The 21318-nt window shown below is 39.2% G+C and overlaps 1 protein-coding gene across 2 annotated transcripts; it reads left to right on the top strand.

Moving 5' to 3' along the window:
* Positions 1-961: 961 nt before the first annotated feature.
* marco (macrophage receptor with collagenous structure) lies at positions 962-19284 on the top strand. Of its 2 annotated transcripts, XM_056464797.1 has the most exons (21): positions 962-1144; positions 1644-1745; positions 3602-3711; positions 3922-4009; positions 5319-5363; positions 7733-7786; positions 8220-8318; positions 8405-8449; positions 8582-8662; positions 9505-9567; positions 10935-11030; positions 11112-11156; positions 11235-11288; positions 12652-12714; positions 16137-16232; positions 16318-16362; positions 16441-16494; positions 16927-16944; positions 17055-17111; positions 17718-17879; positions 18854-19284. In XM_056464797.1, the coding sequence occupies exons 1-21, from the start codon at positions 1027-1029 to the stop codon at positions 18982-18984; spliced, it is 1626 nt and encodes a 541-aa protein (XP_056320772.1). In that variant the 5' UTR covers positions 962-1026; the 3' UTR covers positions 18985-19284. The 2 variants fall into 2 exon arrangements, with proteins under 2 accessions (XP_056320772.1, XP_056320773.1); XM_056464798.1 differs by lacking the exons at positions 11235-11288; positions 12652-12714; positions 16137-16232; positions 16318-16362.
* The last annotated feature ends 2034 nt before the right edge of the window (positions 19285-21318 follow it).

Genomic DNA, 21318 nt, shown 5'->3' with positions numbered 1-21318 from the left:
TAGTATTGCAAACCAACAACATCCCGCAAATGAAGACACTCCTCCTCCTTCACCTCTCACTGACTTTACACACACTTTAGTTCAGTGTTTCCCCAGTGTGATGACAAAATATACAACATTTCCCGTCAGGAAACAAATAAATGATAAATACATTTTGTGAATGATCGGTCTTTCTGGACACACTGTGAAAATGAATATTCCCACATGAAAATGTAGTCATTTATTGTGAACATTACAGATTTTCTAACCACACTACAGTAGCTGAACACAGTCCAAACACATGCGCTATAGGAGAACTGATGAACGAAACTGGCCAGCAGTGTATGAGTGTGTCTGTCAATGAGTGTGTATGGGTGTTTCTAGTACTGGGGTTGCAGTTGGAAGGGCATCCACTGCATAAAACATATGCTGGAATATTGGCGGTTCATTCCACTGTGGCGACCTCTGATAAATAAGCTGAAGGAAAATGAATGAATGAATTACTGTAGGTATTTTTTTTCTTGTTTGCCTCATGTATTATCTTTTTGTCTTAATTAGACTGTAATGTTCTTAATCCGCACACTTTTTGGACACACCGTGAGCTGAAAAATAAGGGGTACAACATAATCTGCCAATGGAGTAAGCAAAGTCATCGTATTTTCCCTTTGTAATATTATTTTGCTTGTTTTAAGGAAAAATTCACTCATTCATGGGTCATTATTTCTGAAAACAGGAGCATATTTTTGGCTTGTCTAGAAAAAGCTTCTTGATTTAAGAAATTGTAGATATTTGGGTTAGAAACAAGACAAAAGATGTAAATAAGAGAGGCGTTTTTTCGCAATCAGAGAAATGAAAGTTATTGTTAAAAGCCTTTGATTCTTCCACCTGCAGATCTGTTCCTTTTTCTTGGGAAAGCCTCGCTCTCGTCAGATGACCGATGTTTTGATGAGCCAGCGTATGCTTTTTTCCCGTTTTTTTTTTCTGCGGTTGTGTTTTTAAGAGCTGCTCCTGCTTGTGTACTGGTCAGTGTGAGTGCTGGACTGACCGATGGAGACAGAGGTGGACGATTTCACAGGGAAGGCTTCGATATTCAGCCAGGTCAACCCTCTGTATAACAACAACATGAAGCTCTGTGAGGCCGAACGCTACGACTTCCAGCACAGCGGTGAGTGCAGGACACACACACACACACACACACACACACACATTATATTTCATTTACCAGAGTTACATCTAAATGTTTACAAAACAAATATGATCCAATAGTCATGATAACATGTGTTTGTGTTGCTTTAACTTATTTCATGAAGTTTCATGGTTTTAAAGTTTATTTATTTAGTTATAAAATGTCACATCTTGTAAAAAGGGGGGTATAATAGGTTCCCTTTAATGCATGGGTCTCAAACTTGATTCCTCTGCACAGTAAACAATCGAGGGGTTCAAAAGAGTCTCGAACACCTTGATTCATGGCATCAGCTGTGTTTGATTAGGGTTGGATCAAAACTGTGCAGAGCTGCGGCCCTCCAGGAATCCAGTTTGAGACCCATGCAATAATGGCTTATGAGCCTCGGTTTTTATAAGCCGAAGTTTTGCATTGTAATATTTGTGTGTGTGTGTGTGTGTGTGTGTGTGTGTGTGTGTGTGTGTGTGTGTGTGTTTTACAGAGCTCAGAACTACAAAATCAGCAAGCAAACGTCACTGTATTCCTGTCCTCATTCTGCTTGTCCTGTTGCTGATTGGACTCAATTCATTTCTGGCTTATAAAGGTGAAAGGCAACATAAAAAAGCTGGACTTTTGTCTTGTTTCTAGTCCAAATATCTAAAGTTTCTTAAATCAAGAAGCATTTTTAGACCATAAAATATTGTCTTGTTTTCAGGAATCAAAATGAATGTAGTTTTTCCTTTAAAACAAGTGAAATAATCTGCCAATGAGGTAAGAAATATTCTTGTTTTCGCTGTGAAGTGACATGATTCTGCTTACCGCATTGGCAGATTATTTTGATTGGTTTAAGGCAAAACTACCTTCATTTTGATTCCTGAAAACAAGACAATATTTTATATTCGCCTTTAAATTCTTCTTGATTTAAAAACACTAAAGGATTTATTATAATTAGCCATAGTATTGCTTCATGTGTGAACACAGTTGCCTTTTTTTCCACAAAAATTTGGTCATGTGACCATACCTGGGGTCCGTTATTTATACGTCGCTTAAATGATCTGAGATGATTCAGATGATCCTGGATCTGTTAATCTTGATAACTGATCTCAGGCTGATTTGGTTCTTCAAACAAGTTCACGAATCAGATTAAAATATCAGGATGAACTGATCTGAGATCGCTGCGTGTGTTGTGAAGCACAGATCTGTCGATCCTCGAACTCATGATCAGCAATGCAACAGCAGCGTAATGACATCATCTGATTAATATTCAATTATCCATGTCAGAAAATGTACATAAAACCCAAAGTAAACGCTCTGTTAAAGATGAAAACTTTCCACATTTGTTGTGGGCAACAGGCTTTATACTTTAATGTGTCAAGATTATTTGTTATGTAGTTTTACATTTAGAGCAGATTTTCTTTATTATCAGCCTGGCCCTATTCAAGTCTCTTAATCAGCGTGAGGAATAAGTGGCTGTATAAACTCATTTTGCATCAAATAAGCTATTAGATATCAGTAAAGGTGCATGTCTGCAACTTTTGCAAAGCATCAAACCACCGGCATATTAGCTGTCAAAACATGTGCACGACTGCATTAATTATTAATCCTTTAGAAAAAAAAACTGTTGAACCAACACAATCTCACGGCAATTCGTAACGTTTTGATTAAGTGGCTAATTCGTATGAATTCGTACGATCTAATTCGTACAATATAGTACGATTTGCTCATCCCCCAATGACGGTTGGGTTTAGGGGTGGGGTTAGGTGCCACGCCTCCTTTTTAAAATCGTACAATTTCGTACAACTGAACTGACTGTACGAAATAGCAACTAGACTAACAAAACGTAAAATACTTACGTTTTCTCGTGAGATCAGGCTGGTTGAACACAAATCGTACTAAAGCTGGAACGGTAGCTTAAAATAGTGTGTGTTTGTATCTAAAAAGTCCATATTGATAAATGTTCTGTTTGATCCCCTTGGGGTGAACCACCCTGTGACAGTATTTGTACTTTTATTTCACAGCGCAGATTACATAAGTTTTGTTTATAGATTTTGTTTTAATTTAAACTTAAACTGTAACTATATATATATATATATATATATATATATATATATATTTTTTTTTTTTTTTACTATTTTACTATTTTTCACCAGTAGTTATATAAGTATATATAACTACTGGTGTAAGAAAATACCAGCGTTTGGTACATACTTTCATATAAACAGGATTAGATCGGCTCATTTCAAGGAAAGGTAATACTGAAATAAGCCTGCTCCTGAGCAGGTTTGAGCTACCAGACCCGTTGCTATGACAACAACTCTCGGATGAGATTTGAAGAATGAAGCGATCCTGGATCTGTCAAATCATCAACAAACAAATCCACTTACGAAGAACGAACCCCTGAAGTCTATTGATGATTATGTATGTGTGTGTGTGTGTGTGTCTGGTGTGTTCTGTCTGTAGTCTTCACACTGGAGGCTTGGGTTCACACACACTGTACATCAGCTGATGCCCAAAACCATGAACTGGCGTCTGCTTCCAGCTTCCAGTTGGGCAGCTCCAAACAACAAACGGTACATGGACACACTCACACACACACACACACACACACACAACACAACACACAATATATCTGACTCACATAAAAGCAGATAAGTATGGGGTTAGATTTGTGACAAAATCACATTTTGAGCATGCAATAAGGCATTTCACACACTCAAACGTGTGTGTGTGTGTGTGTGTGTGTGTGTGTGTGTGTGTTTGTTTGTTTGTTTGTTTTACAGGAATGCTTTTCTGATCTGTGTGGGACTGATGGAACATTAGATAATCTAAGAACTCAAATTAACCAACTCAATGCTACTGCGGAAAAAGGTTGTTATTATTATTATTATTATTATCATTATCATTATTATTATTAGTATTATTATTAGTATTATTATTAATATTATTATTATTAGTAGTAGTATTATTATTGCTATTATTATTATTATTAATATTATTACTATTATTATTATTATTGATATTATTACTATTATTATTATCACTATTATTATTATTATTATTAATAATAATAATAATAATAATAATAATAATAATAATAATAATAATAATAATATTAATATAAATATTAATATGAATACTATTATTATTATTATTATTATTATTATTACTATTATTATTAATAATATTAATATTATTAATATTATTACTATTATTATTATTATTATTATTATTATTATTATTATTGTTATTATTATTACTATTATTATTATTATTATTATTATTATTATTATTATTATTATTATTACTATTATTATTATTATTGTTACTATTATTATTATTATTATTATTATTATTACTATTGTTATTATTAATATTGTTATTATTATTATTATCATTGTTATTATTAATATTAGTATTATTACTATTATTATTGATATTAATATTATTATTACTATTAATATTAATATTATTACTATTATTATTATTATTAATATTTGTCAGACATTAACTAGAGCATTATGTTATGAAGAAAACATTCAATCACTGATGTGCATCATTAAAAATAAACTTCAGCCATGCATTGATGTTTTGGAAGGTTGTGTACAGTTTACAGGCTACATTAGATTTGCATGTTCTAATATAGGATGTGTGGAGCAAAATCACGATGCAGCAAATCATACATTAAAGGATGCTTCTATTTTACTTTTATAACATGATTTACTTAGCTTTTCTGTATAAAACTTGTGGTATTTATTATTGTGGAGTAACTTCGGTCACACTTTACAATAAGGTTTCATTAGTTAATGTATTTACTAACATGAACTAATAATGAACAATACTTGCACTGCATTTATTAATCACAGTTCAACATTTAATGCATTATTAACATTCAAATCCATGCTTGTTAACATTAGTTAATGCTTCGTGCGTTAACTAAACTAATCATGAACAACTTTATTTTCATTAACTCATGTTATCATCATGAATAAATACTGTCATACATGTATTATTCATTGTTTGTTTATGTTAGCAACTACATGAACTAATGGAACCATATTATAAAGCTTTACTGTGTTACTGTGAGTGTTATTTATATAAGCAAATATCAGGATCTCTTAAAAACATTTCGTTTTTAGTCACCCATGTTGACTTCCAACCATTTTCATTTTATTTACAGCCATTGTTTGCCCGCCTGGTCCACCTGGACCACCTGGACCACAAGGTAACTTTCAGTCTGCACTATATGAAGATTCATGCCTTGAGTGAACATTGTCAAACCTCGCTCTCAGTGGTTCTCCTAACACCTCTGTGAATGAGATGATGCAAACAATTATAATCCAATCCAGTGGATGCCAACATATTTGTTCCAGGAGACCCCCGTTTTAAAACACAACATTAAGAAAAAAAAAATAATAAATAAAAATCATAGTTGATAAGAATGTAAAAATCTGTGGTTGGGTTTTTAATATTGGCAATGCTGGACGGATTATAAATGAGCAGAAACAAATGTTATTCTACTAAGCTTCACATCTCAGATGTTGAATTAAAATGTTGATAGTTTTTTTGACAATTGCTTAAATTGCACAATATTCACTCAATCACTCACTTCAGCTTAGCTGCTGATTTATTAGGGGTCGCCACAGCTGAATGAACACTCAATTACTCTGGCTTGTATTTTTTATGCGGCGGATGCAATGCACAATATTTCTGTTTAATATTTGCAATAGTGCATGAAAGTTAAGTCTAAATTTGGCTTTTGAGTGATCCAGTCGATGGTCTGAACGAAAACAGCAGACAGCCTGAATGAAAATGCAAATCCACTTTCTGACAGCAGGGAGGGGGGCTTTTTAAACTAATGCTAAATATCAAATCCTGGAAAAAACTTGCTTAATCCTGTAAGATATTCACCATGAGATTTTCAAGTTCATTCATTCATTCCTTTTCCTTCAGCTTAGTCCCTTATTTATCAGGGGTCACCACAGTGGAATGAACCGTTAACTATTCCAGCATATGTTTTACGCAGCGGATGCCCTTCCAACACTAGGAAACACCCATACACACTCACACACTCATACACTATGGCCAATTGAGTTCATCAATTATTCTATAGCGCATGTGTTTGGACTGTGGGGGAAACCGGAGCACCCGGAGGAAACCCACGCCAACACGGGGAGAACATGCAAACTCAGAAACACCAACTGACCCAGCCGGGACTTGAACTTGCAACCTTCTTGCTGTGAGGTCACAGTGTTAACCACTGAGCCACCGTGCTGCCCCTATTAATCATCATCCACTTGCTACTTTCTTTCTTGAGTGGAACAAAGAAAGGAAATACTTTGAAAAATGCTGGAAACCATCGAGTTCCACAGTATTTGTTTTTCCTACTAAGGAAGTGGTTAGGTTTAAGCTTTTTCAAATGTTAGATTGTGTTTAGCAGATGAAAGAAACACATGGCGATTCTACAGTTGCTATGGAAACACAACAACGATAGTAATTAATCTGTTGTGGCGATTCTACAGTTTCTATGGTAACACTACAACTATAATAACTAATCTGTTGTGGTGATTCTACAGTTGCTATGGTAACACAAAAACTGTAGTAATTTATCTGTTGTGGTGATTCTACAGTTGCTATGGTCAGAAATATTGCAATAATTGATTGTGGTGATTCTATAGTTGCTATGGTAACACAACAACTATAATAATAAATATGTTGTGGTGATTCTACAGTTGCTATGGTAACACAACTTTTGTAATTAATCTGTTGTGGTGATTCTATAGTTGCTATGGTAACACAACAACTATAGTAATAAATATGTTGTGGTGATTCTACAGTTGCTATGGTAACACAACTTTTGTAATTAATCTGTTGTGGTGATTCTATAGTTGCTATGGTAACACAACAACTATAGTAATAAATATGTTGTGGTGATTCTACAGTTGCTATGGTAACACAACTTTTGTAATTAATCTGTTGTGGTGATTCTATAGTTGCTATGGTAACACAACAACTATAGTAATAAATATGTTGTGGTGATTCTACAGTTGCTATGGTAACACAACTTTTGTAATTAATCTGTTGTGGTGATTTTATAGTTGCTATGGTAACACAACAACTTTTGTAATTAATCTGTTGTGGTGATTCTATAGTTGCTATGGTAATACAACAACTATTGTAATTATTATGTTTTGCTGATTCTATAGTTGCTATGGTAACACAACAACTGTAGTAACTGATCTGTTGTGAATATTCTACAGTTGCTATAGTAACACAAAACTGTAGTAATTAATCTGTTGTGGTGATTCTACAGTTGCTATGGTAACACAACTATTGTAATTAACATTGTGGAGATTGTAGTTTCAATGGTAACACAATTACTACAGTAACGTAAACAACTGACCAAATATTGTAGTTTTCTACAATTAAAAAGTTATACTACAATACACCACAGTTTTACTGCAGTAAAAACTAAAGTATACTACAGTATCCATTGCAGTTTATCTATGGTTAACCCTACAGTATGCTGGTGTGTTCATTAATAACGTGTTGTAAATATCAGTGTGTTTATACTCCTGGTGTGTTGTGTATCAGGTTCTAATGGAACTCCAGGGTTGCCGGGACAGAAAGGAGTTGCTGGCTCACCAGGTTAGAGTATGCTTAAAGATTAAATGTTTGGAAGAATCAGTGTGGTTTTCTAGATGTGTCATGTGTTTCTATGTTGTGTGTTTTACTGCATTATAACAGAAGCCTATAATGTTTTCAGTCTGATAAAACAGCGCTGCTTCTTCTGATTAATAGCTGAAGAACCGGAAGCGCTGAACTGTGGCATAATAAAAGCTCTGCTTCTTTTCCCTCTTTTCTCTTCTTTCAGCCTTACTCTGTTCATACTACCATGATAATAAGTGTTGAAGACTTTACTCATCATCAACATGAGTTTTACAGGAGGATGATGAAGACTACATCTCCCATGATTCCACAGTCATCAAAATATGTCTTTGTTAGTTGTGAATACGCACCCTCTAGTGGAGACAACTACACACTGTGCCTTTAAATAATAATATGTGTCTCCTGCTGTCAGGTAGGGTAGGTGACCCTGGAGCTCCGGGTCAAAAAGGACAGACAGGAGGTCCTGGTGTAAAAGGGGAAAGAGGGTCGGTTGGCTTCCCGGGTATACCTGGTAATCACATTTTCACTTTTACACAACCCTCAACCCATCAGAACATTATCTATAACTCATCCTGACTGGGGTTTTTTGGTCTCCAGGTGTTCCTGGGATGAAGGGAGATATAGGAGAGAGAGGATTACAAGGTACTTGTTTATTATTGTCAAATGTCATCTTAATAATTCACACCAAAATGAAACAAGCTAAATTTATGTTGTGCATTTGTTTCCATGCTGTAAGAGTGTTAAGATGGTGTGGGATTTTCTCTGTGCACACAGGTTTACCAGGCAATGATGGTAGTCCAGGTCAAGATGGAAGGACTGGTCCTCAGGGAATACCAGGGCCCAGTGGAACTCAAGGTACTTTTCTTTAAAAGCTGCTTGTTCACAGGATCTAATACTTGGTACTAAGAAGAATATCAGGAAATAAGAACTAATAGACTGTAGGATGATTTCGAGGGCATTAGTCTGTTGTTGTTAGGGTTTTACAAGTAAATGCATGGTAGCGATTTACTGACACAAGTCAAATGAGCAATCCCGAATGTTTATGACATTATAATCTCAAGAGATTCCTTATCAGTAAAACGTAACATTCACTCACCTACAAACAACACTAATAAAAACATTAGTTTTATTAATTACTGCATCTTCAAGTCTACAGTCCCCAGAAGCCTTCAGTACCACCTATACCAGGGGTGTCCAAACTCGGTCATGGAGGCTCAGTGTCCTACAGATTTTACTTCCAAATTGTCTCAACACACCTACAAGAATGTTTCTAGACAGGCTAGTAAGAACTTGATTAGCTAGCCCAGGTGTGTCTAATTGGGGTTGGAACTAAACTTTGCAGGACACTGGCTCTACAGGACCGAGATTGGACACCCCTGATCTCCATCATCATGAGATGCTCAAAAGCAGTTTCCAGAACTTTTTCCTTCTCTGTTCCTGACTGGTGGAACAGTGGTCTCCAGTCCCACATGAACAGCAATTGAAAACACAACTGTAAGAATGCTTAGAAAAATGACTACAGTTTGGGTCTCATCTATTTTATGTATTTGTTTTGGTAACAGTGCACCATTTCTTGATTAAATGAGCAGATCAGGGTGCACACGTTTATCTTTTTCAGTCATGTTGCTACTGCAGAGGACATGTGAAGCTTTTATTTGTTAAAGAACATTTTTTTAATTAAAATTTGTCTTCATCAGGAGTAAAAGGAGACCCGGGTCTCAAAGGGGAGCGTGGAGAGCAGGGACCACCAGGTCCTACAGGTAAGAAAGCCAAAAATACAGAAACAACACAACATCAGACACTTCCCAACATGAACCTGATCCTTTTTTATCTGCCAATGTGACACAACCATCATTAGACTATGAGCATAACCAAACGCACAGCTGACATAAAATCTGGTTTGCTTTGGTTTATCTAAAGGCTGATTTATACTTCTGCATTAAACACATGCGTATGCTCTGGAGCAGCTTTCGTGTGGTCGGACAGCCCTCTCAGAGGCTGACGCTGACCTCTCAAAAAAATATAACTACAAATGGAATGATGCGCAGCGCAAGCACCGTGATTGGTCGGCTTGGTAGCTGTGACAAGTGTGGGCGGGACCAAGAGATGCGCAAACCTGTTGGAGCGAATGTTTAGTCCAGTGAAGGAGCTCCAGATGGAAACTGTTGTTTTGTGTTTACCTTATGATTAAAGTTGTTGCACGTTCGCCGGTTCCCACCTCTGATTAATGAGTGTTTTAGCTACGTGTACATTAAGATAGCGTTCAGAAAAAACAAAACATCAGCGAAGAAACTCGACACAGAGCAACATACAAACCTCACTGCCACCTAGTGTTTCAGAAGTGTTATTGCAGAGCAACACAAACATGCAGAAGTATAAATGCATGACCACACACAAGACAGGCGCCGTGGGTCACGCCGATCGCTTGACGCAAAAGTATAAATCAGCCTTAAGTCTTCATCTAATCTGGATAAATGTGAAAATGGTCTTTTTTTTTTCGTCTAAACCAGTTGATATCTCATTTATTTAACCACAACGATCTGTTATTCAGATATTTCTGCACAGCAGCGTAGTCAAATTTCAAAATGTTTATTGTTCTCTGTCGATTTATCCGACCCCGTCAGATCTTCCTACCTCCATTATGATGACGAGTTATCTGATTGTGCTACCAGCATAAATTTTGATGTGGATCCAACCCCAATCCCTACGCTCAACCTCAGAACCAATCAAATACAGCCTTATTAGCATAATCTGATGGCTAAAGGATAAAATGCTGGAACATCTGCACCTTGTAAACGTGAAACCATTAAACAGGATCCATTAAGTTTCACAACTACTCAAACTGAAAAATTCAGTCATCATTCACTCTCACTTGATCAAAACCTTTATGAGTTTCCTTCGTCTGTTCTGAAAACAAAGAAGATATTTTGAAAATGGCTGAAAGCCTGTAACCACTGCCTTCCATAGTATTTGTTATTCCTACATTGGAAATCAATTGTTACACGCTTCTAACATAAATATCTTCAGCGTTCAACAGAAAAAATAAACTTGGAAGCACTTGAGGAAGAGTAAATTATTGTTTTTTTTTGTGAACTATCCCTTTAACTGGTGGTTTTTGGTCTTTTAGGACCTCAAGGTTCATCGGGGGCTCGTGGATTGCAAGGAGTACCTGGAGAAAAAGGCTCACCTGGACCGAAGGGAGACACTGGACTTGGCCTTCGAGGTATTGGATGAGTGTTAAAAATAGATGACCACACAAGTGATCTGTGCTGTTATGTTAATAATCTGGGGCAAATGTTTTCAGGGCTCACAGGACAACAGGGGCAAAAGGGAAGTCAAGGATTGCCAGGTAAAAAGAAAGCAGTAAACAGATGATAAACACACTGGGTTTGTATATAACGCAACCATAATTCAATGCTGTATGCAGGTGTCCCAGGAGCTCGAGGTGCGAATGGAGAAAAGGGTGATCGAGGTCTTTCAGGTGAGTTTATTCAAGACGTTTATTAACGACAACAGACTACAAATGACACTTCATCTTAGTTTTGATGTAAGAAGAATTCATTTATAAACCATTAATATGTTTACCTGTCTTGTCTTGTAACTAATCCAAACATCTAGTTCAGCAGTGGTTTACATCACGTAGCCTTTTTCTACTTGGTGCATTGATGTGTTAGACAACTTGATGCAAAACTTAATGATCCGCGCAGCTCGTCTGGTCTTCAATTAACCCAAAAGAGCCTGTGTCAGACCTCTCTTTATCTCTCTGCATTGTGTAACAATCAAACGACAGGACTGTGTGCAGTTTAGTGTGTCCACAGTCATATTGGGGTGATGTAAAGACAATAAGTCTCTTATTTAAAACTTCCTGACGTTAAAATAAGATCCAAATCCCTCCCATTTTGAGGCCCACCACAACGTGAGGAGTGCTGTTTGCCCAAACGCCGAATTGATTGATCGACAGTTGCATATTGACCTGTCTCCGTAGTAACACGTATAATCATATCAACAAGACAGGACGTGCGCAAAGCAACCGGGATAAAAAGATCTGTTCAGCGCTCTGTGATCATCAATCATCATCAAGAATGAGTTTCACAAGTTTACCACGTGTCTAAAACAGTGCATGTTTGTAATGAATTACAGTGATTTTACCGTCTTCATCACCACAGCTGCGTGTCAGAACAATTATAAAAGAAGACGATTCAATCCCGGTTTGTGGACGTTAAATCAGGTTTATTTTGTATATTACCATAGCGGATATCCATACAGCAGTGGATATTAACCTGTATCCTGTCACATTTGCCATGCAAAAACAGTGCACGACATTTGTGTGGCTCATCCTTGCAGAAAGGCTTGAATTAACTCCAAAACAAATACATTAAAGAGACACATTAGACTGATCTAAAATCTTGAAGAATGGCTCAAATAGCTGCCATATAAGTCCAAATCATCAATGCTTGCCTACAGAATAACTACTTGCTCTGTACACTCTTACCTCTACCTGCATCTTCTAATCTACATTCCCCCAGAACCCTTTGGTACCGTCAATTACACGAGGCTCAAAATCAATTTCCAGAACCGTTTACTTCTCTGTTCCTCGCTGGTGGAGCAATCTCTAGTCCCACATGAACAGCAATTGAAAACACAAGAATGCTTAGACAAAACATGCTTATTATTGGACAACAGTTTAGTCTCATGTGTTGTTTGTACCAGTGCACTGTTTATTCATTAAAGGAGCAGATCAGAGTACATTTATAGCCACATGAATGCTGGTTATTTTACATTTGATGATGTGAATTGATTTTCTTCCTTTATACATAATTATATTTAAATGTGTCTTTAATCAGGGGTAAAAGGAGACCCAGGTCTCAAAGGTGAGCGTGGAGGGCAGGGACCACCAGGTCCTACAGGTAAGAAAGCCAATAATACAGAAACAACACAACATCAGATACTTCCCAACATGAACCTGATCATTTTTTATCTGCCAATGTGACACAATTATCATAAGACTATGAGCATAACCAAACACACAGCTGACATAAAATCTGGTTTGCTTGGTTTATCTAAGTCTACGTCTACAGTAATCTGAATACATTTGAAAATGTGTGTTTCATCTATAAATTCGTTATATCTATGCTACTGTTTTCAATTCTTTCCATCATCAACCCTAAAACAACTGAAAGCGGCAACCCAGGCTCATTCTGAAAACGTAGTCCTGAGGACGTTTCTGGAGACCGTGAAATATGTCCCGGGAGGTCCGTATTTTTGCAGTTTTTGGTTTTCGCGAATCAGCGAGAGGCAGCTGTGTGCGCTTATTGGCTTCTCGGATGTCTCCCGTGAGTGCCGTTCGCACCCGTGCTGTTCTCGCGTGAACCCACCAGAGGCCGCTGTCGAACGAACGTCTGTCTGTCCGACTGGCTGAATGATTGACCGGCCGGCCGACCCACCCTCCTCCCCCCCCAAACCCAACCGATTTTACCGATCGACCCGCCCGCCCTAAACCCAACCAACGATTTACAAAAGCCGTCCAGAAAAAGAAAAGCTCGTCCGATTTTTTTTTAACCACGTTTTCAGATTTTACCACACTCTCACCCTGTTATGAACCTCTTTGCTTTACTTGTTGGATTCTGTTTTAGTCTTACCTGATTTCTGGAACCGCTCTTCCCCGGACTCGAACCCGGTTTTCGTCGTCAGCTCCTCTCTGCGTCTCGAGTCCGCCGACGCACAGGACGAGCTAACCGGACAAACTGGTTGTGGAGGGAAAGCCCTCCACACGAAGGTAAGCGGTCAGCCGGCGAGCGCTAAAAGGAACGGCGTCATACCGCCCTGCAGCGTTTGCTTAAAAAACGAAATGCAGCCATACGTACCTCCAGCTACATAATTTGCGGTCTCCAGAAACGTCCTCGGGACTACGTTTTCAGAATGAGCCTGGGTTGGAAAGCAGACAGTATCCAAAACATCTGTTTCACAATGTGGTCCACCATGTTAGCTGAATTGGTCACATGACTGTGTCGTTTGACTAAAGTGCCTCATCGATTTCAAAAGCCTCCATTGCCCTTTAGAGAACTTCAATGCTGCATCAGATATCGCAAGCACTTTGTGTAAGTTGAAGTCCTGAAGTACTTGACGTGGGAGTGGCGACGCGTGACGTCATACCAGGGTGACTTAAATAGCCTGGGCATGCCATATAGCTTCAACTTCTTTTGTCTTTACAATCATTTGGGTGACACTCTTTCTCTCCATTTAAAAAAAAAACAAAACTCTGCGGCTTGTGTTCCTTACAGCTCACGTCGCACTCACTCTGAGGTGGAGCGTCAGCACGTGTTGTGAGGATTGTGAATGGATTCAGCAGAGGGGTCAGAGATGGGTCCGAGGGCTCTTTCCGTTATCCGCTATATCTGCATCTTTCTCCTGCGCTTCTGTCTGTGAGAGAGGGCAGAAGGTTCATTTATCCTCCTCTGAAGAGAGAGAATAAAATGAGCATCTGTTTGGAGATGGGGATCTGCCACCTTAATCTCCCGAATATGGGGAGCTGAGGAGGGTTTATTGCTCTTGTTGCTGCAAGTAATATAATCACATTAAATGGGAAATTGGTAGGGCATGAAATAAGCCCCATTCAGCCCAGACGTTATGTCGAATTATGCATTATCTCCAATTTGAAAAATTGGTTGCAGCTAGTGTGATTATGGAGATACAGTTGTGCCAAAATCACCAAACATTAAGCAAAACTTTTGTTGATGCTCTGATTTCGGCGGCCAAGCTTTTTTTGCTACTCAGTCACTGATTCATTTAAGCAGTCACTCCTTCCCCCCTCTGTCTAGGTTATCTGGGGCTGTTAGGCAGGAGCCAGCGGTGCAGAAAGAAAGCACTGCCATCTGCCTTACCCATAAAATTTAGTGGGTTCCTGAGAAACTGCGCTCTCAGCCGATGACCTACAGTTGTCCAAAGACCATTGTGTTCACCAAGAAGATCTCAAAGAGACTAGATGGGCAGCGTCAACAACGATGTGTGACACCTGCCCCTCCCCAGTGCCCTCAGAGGGCCATACTGCCAACCCTGTGGTGCTGGAGAGTTCGCCCCCTCTACAGAGAGTTCAAGAGCAGTTAATCGGTGGTTTCCTGTCGATCATCAGCTTCATGACCCTGAATTAGCTACTCAGGAATATCCAGGGGCCAGTCTCGAGCAACTGGGTCCCCTCTTCCACTTCTCTAGTAAAGGGCAGTTTCAACTATGATGTGTAGCACCTGCCACTTCCCAGTGCTCACAGAGGGCCATAATTCCAACCCTGCCACCTCTGGTGCTGTACGGCACAGCGCCCCTGGCAATTCAACCACTGTCCGCTTCCAGGGCTGTGGCACTGGAGGGCACACCCCGTCTACGGAGGGTCCAGTTGCAGTTAATTCGGTGGTTTTCTGTCGATCACCTGTTTCAGATCCCTGAATTAGCTACTCTGTAAAATCCAGAGGCCAGTCTCGAGTGATTGGTTCCTTTTGAGAATTGTCTGATAGCTTGGAATGTCTGCAGAACGTCTCACAATGGGATCTGTTCAATTAAGAGACAGGGCACAGAATTCAGTTTGAATCTTGTCCACCTCATTTCAGTGCCATATTTTATACCATAACGAAACCTGAGCAGGCCCTAGTTTTGGAGCTGCACTGTGGCGTAGATCAGAACAGTTGCAAAAACCCTTGTGGTTCCTCTGCATCCAAGCAAACTCTGAGCAGGTAGATAGTAGATGTTCTCTCACTTGCATACAAAGCCCAGTTTCATCCCTCTCCTTGGCTGTCCGGACCCAGTCAACATGGTTATGGCGGCTTGCAAAGCCTTAATATCTGAAATATCCTTGCCGATGTATGCAACTCAGTGGGAAAGTCTACCCCTCACACCTTCTGGTTATAGATCCTTGTCCAAGGTCTAACACTTTAGTGCCTTGAAGTGGACATGTCACCCGGCCACTTATCAATATGGTGTTGTTAAGACTGCGTTCCCATAACATCGATATCTGACGCAGCGTTCCCTGAAGGGGATCATCTCAGGTTACAACTGTAACCATGGTTCCAAAAGGGGAACGAGACCCTGCATCTTGTCATTCTCCCTGCATGCTTGCTTCAACAAAGTTGAAGTTTGACAGGCCCAGGCTGTATAAATCTTCTTGGTATGACGTCATACATTGGCGCATCATGTAACACGGTGACTTCCATGCTTCTAACTTAATATCTTTGGTGTTCAACAGAAAAAAGAAACTTGGGAGCACTTGAGGGAGAGTAAATGGTTAGTCATTATTAATTTTTTAGTGAACTATCCCTTTAACTGGGGGTTGTTGGTCTTTTAGGACCTCAAGGTTCATCGGGGGCTCGTGGATTGCAAGGAGTACCTGGAGAAAAAGGCTCACCTGGACCGAAGGGAGACACTGGACTTGGCCTTCGAGGTATTGGATGAGTGTTAAAAATAGTTGACCGCACAAGTGATCTGTGTTGTTGTGTTAATAATCTGGGGCAAATAATTGTTTTCAGGGCCCACAGGACAACAGGGGCAAAAGGGAAGTCAAGGATTGTCAGGTAAAAAGAAAGCAGTAAACAGATGATAAACACACTGGGTTTGTATATAACGCAACCATAATTCAATGCTGTATGCAGGTGTTCCAGGAGCTCGAGGTGCGAATGGAGAAAAGGGTGATCGAGGTCTTTCAGGTGAGTTTATTCAAGACGTTTATTAATGACAACAGACTACAAATGACACTTCATCTTAGTTCTGATGTGGACTTATGAACCACTAGTGAAACCAACACAATCTCATGCCAATTCGTAACTTTTTGATTTAGTGGCTAATTCGTATGAATTTGTATGATCTAATTCGTACGTTTTCATACGATTTGCTCATCCCCCAATGACGGTTGGGCTTAGGGGTGGGGTTAGGTGCCACGCCTCCATTTTAAAATCTCCTTTTTAATTTCGTATGACTGAACTCGTACGACTACGAATTAGCCACTAAACTGACAAAACGTAAAATACTTACGTTTTCTCGTGAGATCAGGCTGATGAAACTCTTCTAAGAAAGAGACGACCATCTCTGTCTGTTTCTTAACTTTCTTTCTTTCTTTCATTTTATTTGAAATCTCGTAGGGCAAAAGGGAGACCAAGGTATGATTTAGCACATTATTAGCATTTCAACAATGTCTATGTAGAGTGTGTTTATTAAGCCCTTTTGAGAGTAAACTGATTGTATATATATGTATGATGGTTTTAAACAGGCTCAAAGGGGGAGAAGGGTGATGCAGGACCCAAGGGTGCGAGTGGAGGATCGCAAGGTAATTTACATAAAAACTTTATCCTGAGTCAGAAATTTTCATATAATTTTTTCAAACCTCAAAAATTTATCATGCACACAAATGATGCGTATTATTCAATATTCAATTTCCTTTGGCTCAGTCCCTTTATTCTTCTGAGGTCACCACAGGGGAATGAACCGCCAACTATTCCAGCATATGTTTTACGCTGTGGATGCTCTTCCAGCCGCAACCTAGTACTGGGAAACACCCATACACACTCATTCAAATATAGCGCATGTGTTTGGACTGTGGGAGAAACCGGAGCACCCGGAGGAAACCCACACCAACACGGGGAGAACATGCAAACTCCACACAGAAATGCCAACTGCCCTGGCCAGGATTCAAACCAGAGACCTTGTTGCTGTGAGGCCACAGTGCGACACCACTAAGCCACCATGTCACCCATGATGCATATTAATTAACTGTTAATTAATTAACGATGGCGATGGATTAATTAACAATGGAATAACGATGATATTCCAGTTTTGCACATCAGTCTATTTCACATCTTTGATCTGAAACACAGCTGCTGACCTGTACTTGAGCATCGGTTTATCCTCATGTGCGTGTGTTTTTCATCATCAGTGGTCCGTCTGGTGGGAAGCTCCACCCGTGGAAGAGTGGAGGTGTTATATCAGAACGTCTGGGGGACGGTGTGTGACGACAGCTTCGATAATTTGGACGCGCTGGTGGTGTGTAAAATGCTGGGCTTCCAGAGATCCACGCAGGTCTACACTGACGGTTCAGGTGATGTCTCTGTCTATGAGTTCAGTTCGTGGTTTGGGGGTTAAAAATACACAGTAAAAAATAAATCCAGAAAATTTACGGTAAAAAAAAACGACAGCTGTGGTTGCCAGTATTTTACCGTTAAAAATACGGTACAAACTGTAAAAGTAACGGGAGGGAGCCCAGGACTCAAGGACCTTTTGAGCTCAGGGCTCTCTCCCGGGACAGCATGCCAAACTTGCTTATGTGTGAACTCTTGAGAGTGTTTTTGGTCATCAGTGATGCGCATTCGTGTTTTATATAGCATCTAATGTTGATCAATAATGTTTATTGCATTGCTTTAGTATTATGTGTGTATCATGTTGGTGTTTAATAGTCGTGTGAGCATCTTCTATATATTAGTGTGTTTCTACACTCGTGGGAAACGTTTGTTATAAGCTTTGGTGTATTATTTGTCTTTCTCATCACCACATGGTTGTTTTAATCTGCATAACAATGTTAAGTTGTGTGGAATCTTGGTTAAACTCTGGCATTCTTTACCGTCGATTTTTTTTTACAATGTGGCTTAGCATAAATCATTGAACCAGATTAGATCATTAGCATCTCGCTTAAAATACAAATATATCACACAGCGCTGTTAGCTAGCTGGGGAGTTTTTTGGGGAGTATAATTCCTAGCCTTTTAATTTTCCATCAATCTTAGTACACGATGCAACTACAGAAGAGTCAAGCGTTAAATAGGAAAATGATCCTATTGGTCATTTTTGAGCTATATGCTAACGGTCTAATCCGATTCACTGATCTATGCTAAGCTAAGCTAAACGATCCACTGAATGGATTCAGAAACAGTAAAACTCTCCTGTTTAACGGTAGGAGAGCTGTAAAATGAGCCTTTTTCAAACAGAGTGTGCCTTTAAGTATAAGTAAATGGTGACAAATCTAACATTTTGGGGTAAACTGTCCCGTTAAAGATGATCTGCTGTGTGTTTCCTGCAGGATCTGGACGCATCTGGCTGGATGAGCTGAGATGCACTGGAACAGAGAGCAGCATTTTTAATTGTCCGCATGCAGGAATGGGAATCAACAACTGTGGCCACGGCGAGGACGTGGGAGTTAGCTGTGCATGAAACTAATGAACTATTCATGGATTTCAGTCAACCAATGTTTCGCTCAGTTCTCCATGCACAGATGCAGTTCATCAGATGGCTATATTTCTGCAGTGTTCAGATGTGTTGGAGCAGCTTTTGTCAGATGCTCTGCTTGAAATGTGAAAATTACACATTTTTACATGAGTGAACGTTTGTTTTTTTGGCCTGTGGACATTATGAATGTATGAACAGCACACCTAATAAGTTTAATATTGAACTATAAAACTGTTTTAACTAACACATGAATATACACACAGCAAAATAAAGGGCTAACACTCAGATTTCTGCCACATTTCTCTCTCAGTTCTTCTTTAAAAGGGCCACATATATGAAATTATCAAGTATTAATCACATTTACATTCACATACAAAGTGACTTACAAGTGAGGATAAAAGAAAAACTTCAGATCATCAGAAAGCAGAAAAATGTATGACAAGTCTTAAGACTAGCAGTTTTTATACATCCACACACATAAATACATACAAATACAGTCAAGCCAACTAAATAGGGAGTGCAGTTGATGGATAATTAAAAGATTTAAGCGTTGATTAAAGGGGATCTATTGTGTAAAAATCACTTCTATAAGAGGCTTAACCCCAGTTGTGTGTGAATATCTCCAGCCTCTAATGGTGAACATGAGTTAATTGTGTTTGTTCTAATCAAACTTGATAGAAACAGTCTGCAGAAACACTTTGATTGACATTCTCCCTTTGTATGATGTCATCAGAGGGGGAAAGCCCCGCCCACTAGTGCCCATCTCTCCCTCATTAGCATAAACAGCAGCCCTGAGTGAGAAGCAGCCGTCTGTCCATTAGCCATTAGAGTGTTTGAGCTGCTGAAGATAATGTCAGCATAGACTAAGAGGATTATAGATGTGGAGTTTTAGATGAACAGAGACAGGAGCGACATAGACTGACAGAAGCATCAAGCACACACACACACCTGACCAGCACTGACAACACACACACTGCTGTTTTACAGCTGTCACTATGCTGACGCACAGGCGTCTGTAGCTCCGCCCTCTTCTGAAAAGATCACAACCTCATTTACATTTAAAGCGACAGTCACCAAAACACCACAGTTAGGATCAAAGCTTGAAAGGATCAGTTTCAGAGAGCTGGAGGACATCATCTGTGTGCTGTTTTGAGCTGAAACTTCACCTCACACACTAGAGACAGCAGAGACGCATTTTAGATCTTGTAAATAAGGCAATACAGGGCTATTATATTTATATTTGTAGGCCTAAATTTAACTTGCAGTAATCGACACACCCATGTGTCTGTATTGATGCCTTCTTGTAGACACAGAACAGTGTAAATGCAAATTTGGATGATTGTATTGGTTGTTTAGGAATGATGCTAAAAGATAATTGGAGTGTCAGCGGAGAGGAGTTAGAGTCAAGTGCACTGAAAAAAAAGACTCATTGGATTTACTACATTTTTCAGGTAAGTGGTTGCAAACTATTAACAGTATATGGGCTGAATTTAAACAGATGAATTCAATTTAGTAATGCTGAATTGATGTTTTTGTTTAAATTCAGCGCATTTAAACTGTTTGCAACCACTTTTCGTTTTCAGTGTGTTGAGCTGGATGCAACCAAAACAAGAAGTGATGCTGTTACTAACATGGATTATGAATAAGGGCCTCATACACTGTCTCTGCATAGAGAATCTGGAATATGCCACTAAATGCATGCATCAAAAGTTATCTGCTTGACTGAGCTTCATTTTAGCTTATTTACTACTGGTGAAGACAAAAAAGAATCACAACTACAGGGCAGATTTGAGTCTCAAAATCAAGTCCATTGTTTCCAGAACTAGAAATCAGAATCAGGATCCTCAGCGCTACTATTAACCTTATGCTGAGTTCAGACTGCATGATTTTAGCCCTGATTTTGAAATCGCTGACAAATGCCTGAAATCACAGGCAAATCGGTGCTCGTTCCTGTGAGTAACAATCACAACTATCAAAGAGATGATCTGAGAGAATCGCCGATGAGTCGCTGACACTCATGAGATATTTGGCATGCTGAATATCTGGAGCTTTCTGCGATTCAAAATCATCCCGTGTGAAATGTGTTCTGATTGACAATAACATCAGCGATCACCTGCAGCCAATGAGAGAGCAGCATCCACTAGTGTGGGTATCTGCAGGCCAGCAGAAGGTTGGGGGAGACGGTAAGGGCTTCTTTTCTGGCTATTTGGACCCAAGAAATGGAGGAAAAACTAGTGCAAATTCGGCAGGAGCACCCGTGTCTGTTTGACGTGTCATCTGAGCAACACCACAACCGAAAAGTAAAAACGTTTGAGAGAA

This window comes from Danio aesculapii, chromosome 9 (genome assembly GCF_903798145.1).
Source record: "Danio aesculapii chromosome 9, fDanAes4.1, whole genome shotgun sequence".
Taxonomy (NCBI): Eukaryota; Metazoa; Chordata; class Actinopteri; order Cypriniformes; family Danionidae; genus Danio; species Danio aesculapii.
The sequence above is the reverse complement of the archived record's forward strand: the minus strand, read 5'-3'. Positions and strand labels throughout refer to the sequence as shown.